This window comes from Acanthopagrus latus, chromosome 1 (assembly GCF_904848185.1).
Source record: "Acanthopagrus latus isolate v.2019 chromosome 1, fAcaLat1.1, whole genome shotgun sequence".
In the NCBI taxonomy this organism is placed as follows: domain Eukaryota; kingdom Metazoa; phylum Chordata; class Actinopteri; order Spariformes; family Sparidae; genus Acanthopagrus; species Acanthopagrus latus.
The window spans coordinates 6,188,071-6,203,647 of NC_051039.1; the positions used below are offsets into that span (position 1 = coordinate 6,188,071).

General features: G+C 43.1%; 1 protein-coding gene across 1 annotated transcript; it reads left to right on the top strand.

The window, feature by feature from the left end:
* Nucleotides 1-2,128: 2,128 nt before the first annotated feature.
* On the top strand, nt 2,129-12,832 carry LOC119017298 (beta-1,3-N-acetylglucosaminyltransferase lunatic fringe-like). The gene is made up of 8 exons (XM_037093941.1): nt 2,129-2,611; nt 7,648-7,696; nt 8,132-8,234; nt 8,314-8,467; nt 8,679-8,764; nt 8,870-9,029; nt 9,139-9,224; nt 10,592-12,832. Exons 1-8 carry the CDS (start codon nt 2,243-2,245, stop codon nt 10,656-10,658), a joined length of 1,074 nt encoding a protein of 357 aa, XP_036949836.1. The 5' UTR covers nt 2,129-2,242; the 3' UTR covers nt 10,659-12,832.
* Nucleotides 12,833-15,577: the final 2,745 nt, after the last annotated feature.

A 15,577-nucleotide genomic window follows, 5' to 3' on the forward strand; every position in this document is an offset into this window, starting at 1 on the left:
AAATGGACTCATAGTTGTGTGTTGATGTTTGTAAAGTCTAAAATGTAATGTTAGACTGACTTTTCTTCAAGGACACAGACACAGACAAGCTGCACATTATGAGAGGGGAAACATTCCTCAGATGGTTGGCGGATCTGGCAACCTGGCAGCTTGGCATGTCCGTCTACTCTGTGTGTGTGTGTGTGTGTGTGTGTGTGTGTGTGTGTGTGTGTGTGTGTGTGTGTGTGTGTGTGTGTGTGTGTGTGTGTGTGTGTGTTGGCAGCACTACACACACTCCAATGTCACGGTCGTCTTCAACATCTGTCCACTCGGAGGATTACCCGCCGAGCCTCCACACAGAGGAGCTCTGAGGAAAAACCGCCGGTTTCATTTTTCAGTAAATCCGAACACCTGCAATGTGCTGAGTTATCCAACATATTAGAAATGAAAAAACACGCCATTACGATCATATTCTAATCTTCATGTCATGACAGTTTTGAGGGGCATCAGTAGCTGAGAGATATGGGCCAACATTAACTCTGTGAGAGCGGCAGTTTTTCGGTGGTGTTGATTCCTGTCAGGCCTCGAAAAAACACCAAAAAACAGGGGCTGAATTAAAGGAAAAGAAAACGTGAATGAACGCATCAGGAACAACATAACAGAGCACGGACGTACTCGGGGATCAACACGTCGGGGTAGAGTACGTGGTTCAGTTGAGTTGAGTTCAGTGTAGAGACCCTGGTGATACTACGAGCAAAGTTTCATGTTGTGTCGATTCTTCTTAGTGTTTTAACAAAAGCCATTTTGATGCTCGCATAAAAGTGCCCCATGCACTCCCACTGAAAATGAGTTTGAGCCGAAAACAAAAATATGGTCAATCTTAAAAGATCCTCTTTCGTCGTAATTATGCTTTTACTCAAAGGTTTGACTGATATACATTCACAAAAAAAAAAAGCCCAAGGTGCATTTTGGCGAGAGTTTCACTTTAACTTTATTTATTCTCTAATTTCAGACATTTAACTTGCAGTCGTGTGACTTGAAATGATGAGTTGGAGGAAAATGCAGTAAACAGTTCAATCAAAATGATCATCATATTTGCAGACTTCCCAGCATGCATTGTGTTAGAGTTGAAACTCTCCTGAGACAATTTTTTTTTTTACTGAAATGGAAATTTGCTGTATGAGTTTCACACATTTTAAGATAAATCATCACTGTTTGTTTTCGCAATAATCTAAACACAGCAAACCATGATGACTTCGGTCTTTACCTCCCTCATACTTCACATTTTTCATTAAGTCTCATATGAGCAAGTTTGCATGTTTTTTTGGGCTTTTTTTTTTTTTTTACCAGTGCAGGAAGTCGCGCCAAGAAGAGCAGCTGTTGCTGTTCTTTGTGTCAGAAGGACTGAATCTTCAAAACTGAGGAAAACCAATAGGAAATCAAATGTGTTCCTAATATTGTTCAGCTAAACTACAAAATATTTAACGCAGCAGCTGCACAGAATTCAGTGCAAGAAACCCAAACACACCACCGTGTAATAAGGTACTTGCAGATGAATCCGCTCAGCAAACTTTAATAAAGTAAAGCTGTAAAACCTGACAAAGACTTTACTTTTAATTAATCAAGGAAACAGATTACTTGAAAATGACCCAAGTAAAGTAGATGAATAACTAAACTTTAGTTTGTACAACTTAAATGTATTCATCAACTCTGCTTGGTGATTCTGAGGTTGTCGGTTTTCATGGTTGTTTTAAAACTGACTTTAGTAAATTACATCAGGCTGTTCAAACAACTGATGAAAAGTTAAAACCCAAAATCTCAGAGAAGACAATTCTAACAAATCTTGATTTTTAACTTTTGTGGATTATACACTTCTTCCTCTTTGTTTTTACGTTTTGTCTTCACTTTCTCTTCCCAGTGAAAGACCTTGTGACTCGTGTTTGACCACCTCAGTGCAGGCTGAGTGAGGTCTGCCTGCTCTCTGCCATGTGCTTCTTCATCCAGAGGCCTCGCCGCCTCCCTGCTGCTTAGCTCCGCCCACACCCGAGCGCTCAAACCGGCTATTGGCTCGCCCAGGGCCCGGTCCCGCCCACCGGAGGAGTTTATAACTTCAGTGAAATAAAGCAGCAGGAGGTCATCATCCACTGAAGGACGCAGACTGATCGGCCGCCAGTTGTGTGTCCACTGTGGAGATGTTGTAGTCAGTCCTCTCAGGCTTCCCTCCGTCCATGACTGAAGCTGTAGCACCGCCCGCTCCGTCACAATGTGGAAACCCGCCGGTGGATCAATAATCACCTTCAGCTCCGCGGCAGCACCGCGCGCTGCCGCCGCCGCGGTCACCTGTCTGCTCGTGACCGGGATGCTGGTCGTCACCGTCGGTCACCCGAGCAGCGGAGACCCGGTGGAGCCTCCGGTCGCGGCGCCGGGCGGAAAAGTTTTCTCGGCGTATTTCAGGAAACTCACCCGAGAGAGGAGAGCGATGAGCGGCTCCGCGCGGAGGAGCGCTCCCGCCGGGCCGGTGGAGCGTCTCTCCCCGGAGGATCTGTTCATAGCGGTGAAAACCACCGGGAGGTACCACCGACAGAGGCTGGATCTGCTGCTGGACACCTGGATCTCCAGGAACATGCAACAGGTGAGCCAGTGGGGGGAATGAGGCTACACTTTGAGTGTTTAAAACAGTAATAAAATAATCTATATACTTGACTTTTGTAGCTGTTAAGAGTCTTGAGGAGACACAGATACCTGCATGCATCAATTCTGAGCATTAATATGAATCACAACCTTCCAGAAAGTGATCAGTCAACAGCCTATGTGTGATTTACTGTCATGCAACAGGAGAATAAACAGGCTTTACTTTAATGTACTGGTGAGTCATTTAGATCTTGTGTTTCCTGTGATGGGTCACATGGAGGGGGGGAAAAAAAACCCTTTCATGTCAGATCAGTGCTTATTCATTAAAATCAGAGCTCAGCTGTGCATCATCTGGCCCTCATGCACAGTGTTGATCTCCTGTGAGTGTATGAAGGGAGGGGAAGTTGTGTATGTATAGTAAATATTTCCCTGCTGCTGCAGTTGCAATCAAGTTATAAACCCCCACAAATGCGAGTGGTTTCCAGAAGACGCTGCCTCTTTGATCCGGCCTGCCAGCGACTCGTAAAACAGAGATAGGGGCCTTTGTAATGTATGAGAGGGGAGATCTGAGGGGGGGCTGACGGGGCCCCCCGACCACACTGCTGCTCAATGTGTTGACATAATACAGGCAGGGGACGTAAAGAGGAAACTCTATACTGGATGAATGAACCCTGGATTTCCTCAAGTAGTCTCAGTGAGATGATGCAGATGTGTGTTTCAAGACCCCCAAGTTCAACAAAACAGTTGTCGTGGCCGTCGTCGGCACACACACACACACACACACACACACAGAGCGACGACGTTCACGGACATCTGCATCATAAACGACGGCTTCAAACGTTGTGAAAACTGATCCGTCGTGGCTGTGAAAGACTAGAGGAAGTTAGGTTTCAGGGAGGCTTTGCCGTTTCAGTGACACAATTGGCGTTACTTGTGTTTTTCGGTCACCTGTCTACTTCTGTTTCTGTCTTTTTATACACCACTAGGTGTGTTTTACAGACAACTCAAGTTATTTCTTGCACTGAAGCTATTTCAACAGCCTGATTACTTTCACTTTTGATGCTTGACTGCTGATATTTGTGTTGCTGGAGTTTTTAAATGCAGTTCAGGGTTTTCTATCATACAATTGTTTGGCTATTGGAGTAATTTATGAAAAGAGCCAGTGTGCTGCCTTCACATGTTGTTGTTTTTTTTTTCATCCAGCAGTCTTAAAACCCAAAGATACTCAGCTTACTGCAGTAGAAGTGTAAGAAAACCAGAACATTTTGGCACTTAAGTAACTGGAAACTTGGATTTTTGCTTGATAAATTACCAGAACAAAACATTTTGTCAGTGAAACAACTAATAAGCGAGACTCTAAATCTCAATTCTCCTCTCTGCTACCAACTCGTGAAGACATCTTGTCCCAGTCATTAATCCAGCCGTCCTGTGATCTGGAGGAGTTGTAACATGACTTCTGGATCTGAAAGAAAGCTGTTGGGCTCGTGGGGAGTTTCAGCTGTGAGGAGCCTCAGAGATAAATATTTGAGATCAAACGGTATGAATAGACAGCTTTTTTGGTTTGAGTCACAGTGGTGAGTGAGTCAAAGATGGATCTGTTGCTGTAAAACACATGGGACTGTGGTGAGCTGCACCCAGCGGCTTCAAAGCCCGTAATCGAATGCAGACACGGCTGTGGAACGTACAGCGGTCGTTGTGATTTCCATTTGAACCTCAGAGGACTCGTTCGAGCCTCGTCTCATGCTGCACAGGGACTGTTGACATGTAAATAGAGCTTATGTGGAGGGATCAGCTGGTGTGAGTGTGAGTGTGTGTGCGTGTGTGTGTTAGTGACTTGACTTGGGATGCTTTCGAGGACACTTTTCAGACTCAAGACCAGAGTTAGTCGGGGACAGGTGGTGCAACTGGGGACAAAAGCTGCGTCCATATTGGAAAACAGATGATTTTGGGGGGTCAGTGGTTAAGACTCGGGTCAGGTTAAGGTTAAGATTAGGATAATGCTTTGTTTCCACGCAGCTCTGTGTACATATGAGTCAGCAAGTGGATTCAGTCCTATGGGAACCTCTGTTAACTCCGAAATATGACCAGAACAGGCGAAAGATGTTGTAACTTTGCAATGAGGTTTGGACAGATCGTGCAACAAATTAGCAAGCTCATTTATAGGTGTAATACAGCTTTATTTATACGTTGTTATATACTTAGCTAACATTGGTAGCATGCTAACTGTAAAATATAAATTGGAGAGTGTTTGATTTGTCTCAAGTATTTCACAAAACTGGTTGCACACCCAGCAAGCTCACCTCCTTTATTATCTGTCACGCTGCAGTTTTTGTCTGGATGACGCTCCATGTGCGTACAAAACAAACTAGAATGGCACTCAGTAGAGCGTATACCTCAGCCAAGGCCCAGCAGTCCCCTTTAACTCAAACAGCAAATAAAACATATTTAAATCTCCTAGATCTGGATTTTTGCATGAAATTGAACCCATTCATAGATGCCAGCCATCTAAATACGGGTGATTGTTCTGGGATGAAACTTCCTGGATCCACATCAGAATTTAAGACATTCTGGGCAAAGACCCATCCCCCATCCAAGTTTCATTGAAATCTGTCCAGTAGTTTTTTTTTGTGTATTCCTGCTGACAAACCAACAAGCTGCCAGAGGTGAAAACACAACCTCCCCGGCGGAGCTGATAAGATCCTCGTGCGTTTTCTATCCTTCCATAAAGAAACGCATTTCCTTGCGCTGATCCGTGGCGGCGCAAACTGTGCAGAAACGAGGCAAAGCAGGTCTATGTAAAGGTGTGTGTGTGTGTGTGTGTGTGTGTGACACATTCCTACATCTGCTCTCACGCTCAGGTGTGTGTAACTCTACCTGTTTCCCAGACACACCTCTATACTGTTAGACTGCTGAGTAATGGAAATACAGCGGCGCACGCGTTCTCACAGTGTTACCTTCGCAACACACAGATGTCTTGTTGGGAACCGCTCCAGATTTCACACGGGAAGCTAAAAATGTGTCGGATCACAAGAGTAAACACACACGCACGCACACACACACGCACACACACAGACACAACTTTCTCTTGTCTCAGTTGTTGTTGTTTCCTGTGTTGTAAAGCTCAACTCCTGACCCACCAACCCCCCCCCCAAAACCACATTTTCTCTCTTCACACTGACCCCTCCACCCACCCTCCTCCACCCTCCTGCCTCCCCACCCAGCTTGGCCTGAGCACACACTACTGGTATGACACAGACACACACTCTAACAAGAAGCTGACTGCTCTCTGGAGGCTTAAAAAGGCTCAGAGAGGGAAAAAAAGAAGAAGAAGACTGACAAAACCTCACAGCTGGCTGGACTCTCTCTCTCTCAGCCTCTCTTTCTGTTCTCTCTACAGCTGATGTGATCACACAGAACTCGGACCAGAGATTTATTATTGAACCCGTGCTGCCTGACAGGAAGGTTGCAAAGTGCGCTCAGAAAGTGTCGGGGCACATTTTGTATTATCGTCCCTGAACTTAAGGGTGTGAAATAAAACAGCGATGCATTATTCACGTTCAGGCTTTTAGCTGCACTTCGGACGTGTGAATTATAATTAATTTTTAGAGCTTTTGAGGGAGGAGATTTTAATCATCAAGTTAAAAGCAAACTTATCTTCATTAAATGGTGTCAAGTCTTTAGCAGCCAGATAACGTCTGACGGCTGAAATATACGAACATCAGCAGACTTTGGGATCTTCTTAGATTTTCTGCCAGGCCAGCACTGCAGCAAGCCAGTTAGTATTGATCTGTTGATTTTTGCGGAGTCATCTTGGCATCTTCTATTGAAAAGTGAACCTTGTGTAGACTTCAGGGACACAAAGAGCCATTCTTAAACAGCGTTTAAACTGACTTTATTTCATTGTAGGTAGTCTAATTGAGAATTGAAATACAGTCACCCAAATGCTGCTGAAATACATTTATGTTGTTTGCAACCAAGACGTCAAAACAGTTACTTTACAGCTAAATCCAGCCCAGTTTTAAAATTGCAGCACTTGGATGTTTTTTAAGCCATGATGGAGCCCGAAAACTATTGTACACACAGTCATGGGCCACAGAAGAAGTTCTAACATTGATCCTTCACTTCTCATCAATCATCAGATCAAATTTACATGTTTTCTACCTCCAACAGTTTACCTGCTGATCACTGACAATGTACGTACAATGTACAACGTAAAGTACAAACAGTAGCCTCTTTGGCCATAAAAACTCTTTTCTGTAAGTTCATTATACATGTTGTCCTGCTGCACTATCCTGAAACGTGGGTATTATGTGTACAAAAGTCCCACACCGGGCGCCATTTAGCTGATTGAATTGAGCGGGAGTCCCATGTACAGAGGCTCTGTCCTCGCTGCAGCGGTCCATCATTTCTTGAGCTGTTCTACAAATAAAGTCATATAAAGGCCAAAAACAAAAAGTCCCACACCGCTCACTCAGCGTCGCCGTGAACAGCCTGAACTGAAAGCTGAGATTCAGCCCGTTTAACCTCATTGTTGGAGCCGAGGGGTATTTACAGCCTGCTCTGTGTGTGCACCCAGCGTGTGTGTTTACTTCCTGTGGAAAGTTGAGGGGTCTACACGGCTTCCTGAGTGCGCGGTGACCCTCGACCCCGTCACTCATCGCATAAACACTCACGTACACACAAACACACACAGAGCTACAGCTGCTCTGCTGCTGATAGACAAGAGGCTAACCTTTGTCTTGGCCTCCATCCAACATCAGCAGTACTTGCTGCTGCAGTGTGTGTGTGTCTGTGTGTGTGTGTGTGTGTGTGTGTGTGTGTGTGTGTGTGTGTGTGTGTGTGTGTGTGTGTGTGAGTGAGTGTGCGTGGCCGAGGAAACAGGTGGAGTCTCACCTGAGATGGTAAACAATCGTCCACGAACAATGACGACGTAGCAGTGAGCGCTTCTGTGAGCTGCTGTTTGTGTTTCCCCGCTGCTCGCCGCATGCTGCTGGAATAACATGAACTGTGTGTGTGTGTTTGCTTTCTTTTCCACAGACGTACGTGTTCACTGATGGAGAGGACGAGAAGTTGAGGAAAAGGATGGGTGAGCTGCACACACACACACACACACGCAGTTTTGCTGAGTAGCAGCAGTGTTATCTGCGCTCTGCGAGCAGGAAAGCAGGAACACGGCTGCTGACTGGGCAAAACTGTGTTTCCCTGAAGTGCAGGAAGTCACTTCGGTTTAATCAACAGGCCGTTCCTCATCTTACTCATGGAATTGTTTTACTTTCAATGAGGTATTCTTCTCGCCATCGGACACGATGTTCAGCTCACCGTGGAAGAATGCATAATGAGGGTTTTTATTAGGTTGTTTTTCGACTTTATGACAGGATCACATTTTTAAACGGCTCATTGCTTCTGAAGTGCATGAGTTACTTCATCAAGTTGACATTTTATTTTATTCCTCATTTAAAGTCTTTAACCGTCTCTGTGTTAAGAGTTGGTCATTGATTTTATGTTTGTTTTTCATTACCAGGAGATCACCTGATCAACACCAACTGTTCAGCAGCCCACAATCGTCAGGCCCTCTCCTGTAAAATGTCCCTGGAGTACGACACTTTCATGAAGTCTGGCAAGAAGTAAGACGCGCTGCGAAACAAACACTCGTCACAAACGCACAGAAAGCATTTTCCTGACCCTCGGCGTCGTCTGTTGCAGGTGGTTCTGTCACGTCGATGATGATAACTACCTGAACGTCGGCCCCCTGCTGAAGCTGTTGTCTCAGTACAGCCACACTCAGGACGTCTACATCGGCCGGCCGAGCCTCGAACGACCGATCGAGGCCACAGAGCGGCTCGGCACCACTGAGATGGTAAAGTTTTATTCATTTATAGATTACTGTAAAATAAACGTGTTATAATACACATCATTAATACATGTAAATGTCAAAGTTGATTAAATTAAACAGTGAAATGCTTTGAAATGCTGAGATCATTTTGATTACATATATGATCACAGCTCCTTCATTAATACCTAACTGTGTGTGTGTGTGTGTGTGTGTGTGTGTGTGTGTGTGCGTGCAGAAGCAGGTGCGTTTCTGGTTCGCCACAGGAGGAGCAGGATTCTGTCTGAGCCACGGCCTCGCCCTCAAGATGAAGCCCTGGGCGAGGTAACTCCTTCACTTTGATCAGTTATGAGAATGTTATTGGTGTTTTTTTTTTTTGTCAGCTCCATCATCAAACGCGCGCTCTCCGCTTCTTCTCTCTCCGTCCAGTGACGGCACTTTCATGTCGACGGCTGAGCTCATCCGCCTCCCTGACGACTGCACCGTCGGTTACATCGTGGAGGCGCTGCTTGGCGCGAGCCTCATCCGCTCGGCGTTGTTCCACTCGCACCTGGAGAACCTGGGACTGGTGTCGGACACACACAGCCAGGTACACACACACACACACACACACACACACACACACACACACACACTGGCTCACACAGACGTACTCATCTGCCAGCTGTCTAAACTATGTTTTGCTGTCCATCCATCAGGTGACGCTCAGCTACGGCACAGTGGACAACAGCAGGAACACGGTCCATCTGAAAGGAGCATTTTCAGTAGATGAAGACCCAACAAGGTAAAAATATCTCTTTGTGTTAGTTTATGAAGATATGTGGGAAACAACGAGGGATGGGAATTGATCAGACTTTATTCCACTGCTATTAGGGCATCAACACAACTATTTTATTGTCCCTGATTCTGAACACAATATGAAATGGCATTCGTGAACTTCTGAGTCTGTGTTCCATACCAAACATTTTTCAGCGTGTTGTGAATGTTTCAGGATCATTTTAGAGACATTTAAGTTGACGCTGTTGTCACCTTTCTGCCTGAAATGAAGCCACACTCCGGACCGTTCCCTCCTCTCCTCCATGGCTCCTTTGTTTGACGAGTTTGATGTCGCTGTTTGTAATCTGCGGCTGTCAGAAAAACATCTGGGGCTGCAACTGATGATCGCTTTAAGATGCAATTTCCGTCGTATTGTTTTGAGACATCAGTTTGTGATCACAAAAGACAAAGAAAAGAATCAAATCCTCACAATTAAGAGGCTGACATCAGAAAAACGGTGTGCAAGCTGGCGCTCCCCCCACCAAATGAGCTAAATAGTGCAGAAACAACAGAGGCACCATTCACCACGTTACAAGACACTGTATCATCAACGTGACTTTACGCTGTTATTTTAAGGTTTAAAAAAAAACAGTTACATAATGTTGCTTTAATTAATCGGCTAAGAAAAAAAGCTCACTCATCTCACCAATTAATTATTGCATTGTTTGGACTGAAAATAGATGAAACTTGAGTGCCTTTTCTTCTTACTAAGGATCCGGTCTGTGGTGCCCAGTCTAACACAGAAGCCGACCTTGTCTGTGAATATTTACAGCGTGGACATCACACAGAGGAACGACATTCATGAGAGCAAAACAATACAAGGGATAAAACACAAAAGTCTTCCTGACATGAAGGGGATTTGTTTTGTATTTTCCCTCCTTCCCTTGTTTCTTTTGCTCGTGCGCTGACCTCTCGTCAGTTATTGTATCATTGTGTGCTGCATTGTCATTATTTATGTACCTTGTCAACAGACCCTGATGAGGGTGGGAGGGGCTTGACGACCTATTGATGGACGGGTTCATTTAAAAAAAAAAAGATTTAAAGTCTTTTCAAACAATCAATAGTACGTGCTGTATTATTGTATTTGTGTCTGTTTTAGGAAGAGCTTCAGTTTTAAAACATGTACTACATCTCTCCTTCATGTAGGCGCTTCTTGTTGTGAATGTTTTACTACTACAACAAGTTTCCTGGCTTTGTTCATTGTGTGTGTGTGTGTGTGTGTGTGTGTGTGTGTGTGTGTGTGAGCACTGGACTAATTGTACTCACGGCCTTATTTTGAAATCCCCAGTTGGCAGCTTCCAGGCATTGTGACACTCATTTCCGTCTCTTTCTCAGGTTCAGGTCGGTCCATTGTCTGCTGTACCCAGACACTCCGTGGTGCCCCAGCCCCCGGCGTCTTTAACACCTAACTGGAGACACATTCAGACTGATGGAGGAGGAGAAGACGTTTTTTTTTATTTTTTTTATGTCTGCCTAAACTCAATTTTCTCTGTTGGAGACTGAGATTATCACAGGCGCCCAGGACTGTTGCTCCCAAGTGCTGAAGAAGCCCTGAAACACGCGGACATGAACAAATTCTTCACGTCCGACGGCACTCAGAGGAGAGTAGACGGACTTTTTAAGAGGAAATGCAGTTTAATGAGTTTGACACCTGAACTCTGCTTAGGCTCAAACTTCCAACAGGAGGAGAAGACAAAAGGCCAAACTCCTTGGATGAATAAGAAATGGAGTGACAACTTTGCCGTTCTTGGAAAAATGTAACGTTTGACCTGAAGGTGGAACAAGACAGAAAGTAGTGTTGTTACCTAAATGAAAAAGGTTTATCCTCAGTGGTGGCTCCAAACTGAGCCTGCCAGACCTGCCTTATCTTTCACACCGTCCTCTATCATTTTTAGCTCTTTAGTTAACATCAGGTGTAGTCAGGCTCAGCGTTATCGTCAGCATGCAATATTCAGGCTCCAAGTAAATCTGGTCTGATCATGTCGTCGTATGAAAATATTGTTCTCGACAATGTGAGAGTCATTTTTCGTTTGGTTTTCATAGCAGTTAAACAAGTAAGGTATAACAAGTTACGTCAGAGTGCTTATAGAGCTGTTGTTACTGCTAGCTGTGGTGCTAAGCTAACGGTCTTAATACATATATGTCTTAAATTATCCCATGAATCAGAATATCGTAACCACCTTATTTGGAGGTGAAACTGACATGATCACTGGTTGTCATGCCAGTGCACAGAAAAACTTCACATAGAAGTTCGATAAGTAAAGTAGGTCAAAGTTGAACGAGGAAATCATCTCTACACCAGCGTACTTGTCTCGTCTTCCAAGTGAATTTGACCGCCTGCTCGACTCTCTAGCCCCTCCAGAAAAATTCATTTTAGCAATGCCGCGTTCCCAGATCTTAGTACAGTATTGTGGTTGGGTATTTGATGGGATGGGCAAAAAACAGAAGGGTTCAAACATTTGCAGTGTCTTTCTTCTCACCACTCTTCTCTGCTGTGAACGATGTAAATATGTTGTTTGGTTGCTCACGTGCGACCCGACACACTCCAGTGTTAAACAGTTTGGATTCAATGCGTGAAGTGATCGACACAGAGATGCTGAAGGAACCAATCATGTATTTTATTTTATTTTTTTTCGCATAATGAGGTGACAAACATCAGAGCGATTTTGAAGGTTCTGTAGAATCCAGGTTTCTTATCTGAAGGTTTTTTATTTTTGTCAGTGTTCAGTATTATCCTTTCTCTGAAGTATAAGAGCACTTTGTTGATTCATTTCTGCTGTTTGCAACTCATCATATGACAAAAGGACATTTGAAAAAAAAAAAAGTCAGACATTTTGGGGAAATCCACTCATTCGTTTTCTCGACAGAAGTTGGATGTCAAGATTTATCCAACACTCATGTTTGTACGCTAAGTTTGAAGCTACCAGTTAGCTTAGCTTAGCCTGGCCGTGTCGAATCTCAAGTTGTTCTTTTTCAAACATCATATTGTGTTAAGATGTAATATATTAACTGTTGAGCTTTGGAGGTGCTCATACACAGATTACCCTCGGACAAAACCTTGCTAGCTAGCTGTTTTCTCCTGTTGCCAGTCTTTTGACTTAGCTAAGCTAAGCTAAGCTAAATAGCTGCTGGTTCTAGTTGTATATTTACGTACACACATGAGATTGGTATCAATCTTTTCATCTAACTCCTATGACACTTTTTCCATCCTGGACTCGTCCAGTGAGCCCTGTGTAGCAAAGTATTCTTCCAAAAAGGTGGATATCACCTGTCTCTATCCATTTCAATGGATGGATCATGTTTGTTAATGATTTAAAATGTTATACAGTAGCAGTATAACAAAGATCTTCCCCTTTTGAGGTTTTATTGACAAGTGACTCATGTTGGGTCGTCTTCTATCTTTCTGTGCGTTGAAAGCAGTTGTTACAACTGAGTGAAAATTAAATTCTGTCCCTCGTTAAATGAATGTAAATGATGAACTGTTGCTTGTGAGGCGGACATGCTCTCTCCAGTATCTGGACTGTATGTGGACATTATGGTTAGCCTAATAAAAAAAAAAAACAGTTTTTGGTCAGATACGGTGTGTGTGTGTGTGTGTGTGTGTGTGTGTGTGTGTGTGTGTGTGTGTGTGTGTGTGTGAGATTGTGTTCTTTAACACTTTCAGGGTTTCAGATGCAGCTGTAATGGACACTGGCTCAACCTCTGACCTTGTTTATGAGCTGCTGGGTTTCCTGGCTGGAGACCGAGACCGCCTCCTGCATCGGTAACCCCACAGAAACAAGAGTCCTGGAGAGATGAAGGCAAAACATTACTCTGTGTGTGTGTGTGTGTATGTGTGTGTGGACTGTGAGCACTGAGACAAACAGGTTGCTCATGATGAGACAGTGACACCTGCTGGCTGCACATGTTACTGCACAGTGTCGTCAATAGTTGGGAGATTGGACCTCTGCTGCTCATCCGGACCATTTTTATATATGCTGCTCAAAATTAGTTAGGGATACTGTTTACCAGTCAGTGAAAGACTCACAACCCTTTTACAATATTTCTCAGGTGTTTATAAAGGTCATTGAATGGAGTAAACCAAGGACAAAGAAGGAAATAAGCCGATGACCTTATCATTTTATCCCTAACATTTTAGGTATTTTAGGTATGTTGGAATGTTGTCAGTTAAACGAACAAAAAACTTGAGGTGGCAAAGGCTTCTAAAAATGAGCTTCAGTTTCTGCATTTCCATTTCCCCTTTTCAGTTTTCACTTTTAACAATAAATCTACATCAAACGTGTCAAATCAGTCCTCTAAATGTAGACTGGGAGTAGTTTAACCACCTGCCCTCTTTGTGCTAATGCTTCTGAATATCAAAAGTAGGTCACCACCACCACCAGAAATAGCTTGACAGGTATGATTACCCCTGTGAAAAGCTTCGTATGCTGAGTCATGGCGCGCAGGAAAACCAGAATATAAAGAGTTGCAGTTGCTGAACATTTTCTTTGTGTGAGTCTGAAGACAGCTGCTGTGATACATGATCATGTCAGCCAGTCACATTTTGTTGCCTTTAAACAGCATAAAACATGTTCTGCCTGAGGGGCAGACCAGGTTGTTTTGACAGCGAAACATTCTGTCACACTAATGTGACGCAAATTTTGCAATTTTCTTCCCAAACTGTCAGCTGGCAGCATAGTTTTAGGAGCGTTCCAGTGATATCTAGAAGCAGGGAGTATACGGTTGGTGGATCCTGTCAAACTGTTTAACTTTTTTTCATACTCAACAGTTTCTAGAATTGGTAACATCAGCCTGCAAACTTTTTACATGGATATAACATCTTTAAAGTTCCGATGTTGGTCTTACATTTCACAAATCCACCACAATCTTATATATGTTTGCAGACAACTCTACCACAGTGCACCACACTCCATTCACATAAGTGTATTTTTAGTATTAGTATAATATTTTTACCCAAATTAGCACTCAAAACATTATTATGCAAAAAAGACAAAAGTGTCATCTAATTCTTTTGCACTGGTTCAATGAAAAGGGTCCCACTGAATGTTAGTTTTTACATAATGTTGAGTTAATATATGCAAATAACATTTAATAAAAAATTATATAAATCTGCACTATCTACATGACTAAGTCTAATGCCTTCACAAAGTGTTGTCTGAACTGTAGTGCCTATCCTGAACTTCTTAAAACTTGCCCCAAACAAACAAACAAACATAAACTAAATTGAAATAAAACATTTTTTAAAGGCACCATATGTCAGAGTTTTAGTCAAAAGAAATCCAAAATTAACTTGAATTATCTACAAAGAGTGACGAAGAAGAATAGCTGTATTGTTGTCATGATAATTATGTTCATGTACGGACTGTACTGCAGATTTATCTATTGATCTGTAACTATGAGCATGCTAACCAGACAGCCCCAACCTGTCCCGGTCCAAAGCTCGTGTGCAAGAGGTGGAAACTCTGACTCTCCTCCGGTGCTCCGAGCTCTGGACCGCTAGATGAGCTGCAGCAGATATTGTGGTATCATTTGTGTATGAATTCAACAGGTGGCCAATTCTTATATATCACACCCTAAACTGAAATTGGCAAAACCCACCATGGAAACTAACTGAAACCAAACTAGACTGAAAACAATAAACTAACAAATAAAATTCTAATGTAAGCTACTAAACTATAGTAACTCACCAAACACGATGGTGGCAGAAACATCCAACACCTGGATTCACACATTCCTTACGACACTGATCTTGATTAGATCCAGTTCTGCTGCTCAGGCATGAAGTCTGAAACTCTTTCTTACAGACTGCAGAGGTGAGAACATGAATAATGTACTTGCACTGAACGACCACAAGGCTGCGACAAAGATAAACTTGTGAAGTCCAGTCTAGATTAATAATGTAATATTGCTGGTATCACGCCTCCAACTCTGCCTTAAAAGAGGCCTCAGTTAATGTATATCATGGAATTATGAATTATCAGTTAAGTTTAACTATGAAAATAACATATTTAAGAACACTGCATTGTTTATACTCATGTGCTTTATATTAATTGGGATTTCCTTTTACGTAAGTAATGGATTTGAGTACATTTACCAGATCTCTAACAGCATTTATTTTGTTTTACAGTTTCTCAGGGCTGAGATGTTGCAGCTCTGACAGATTCAGTTATTGCTTTGTGATCTATATGAAGTGACAGCGCAGATGATAAGACACTGCGAGTTGTGTTAGGGAAACTATAATGAAACAGACACATCTCCATTTGTTTTACTCATCCACATTTAAAAAAAAAAAAAAAAAAAAGAAACCCACAGTCTTCATCA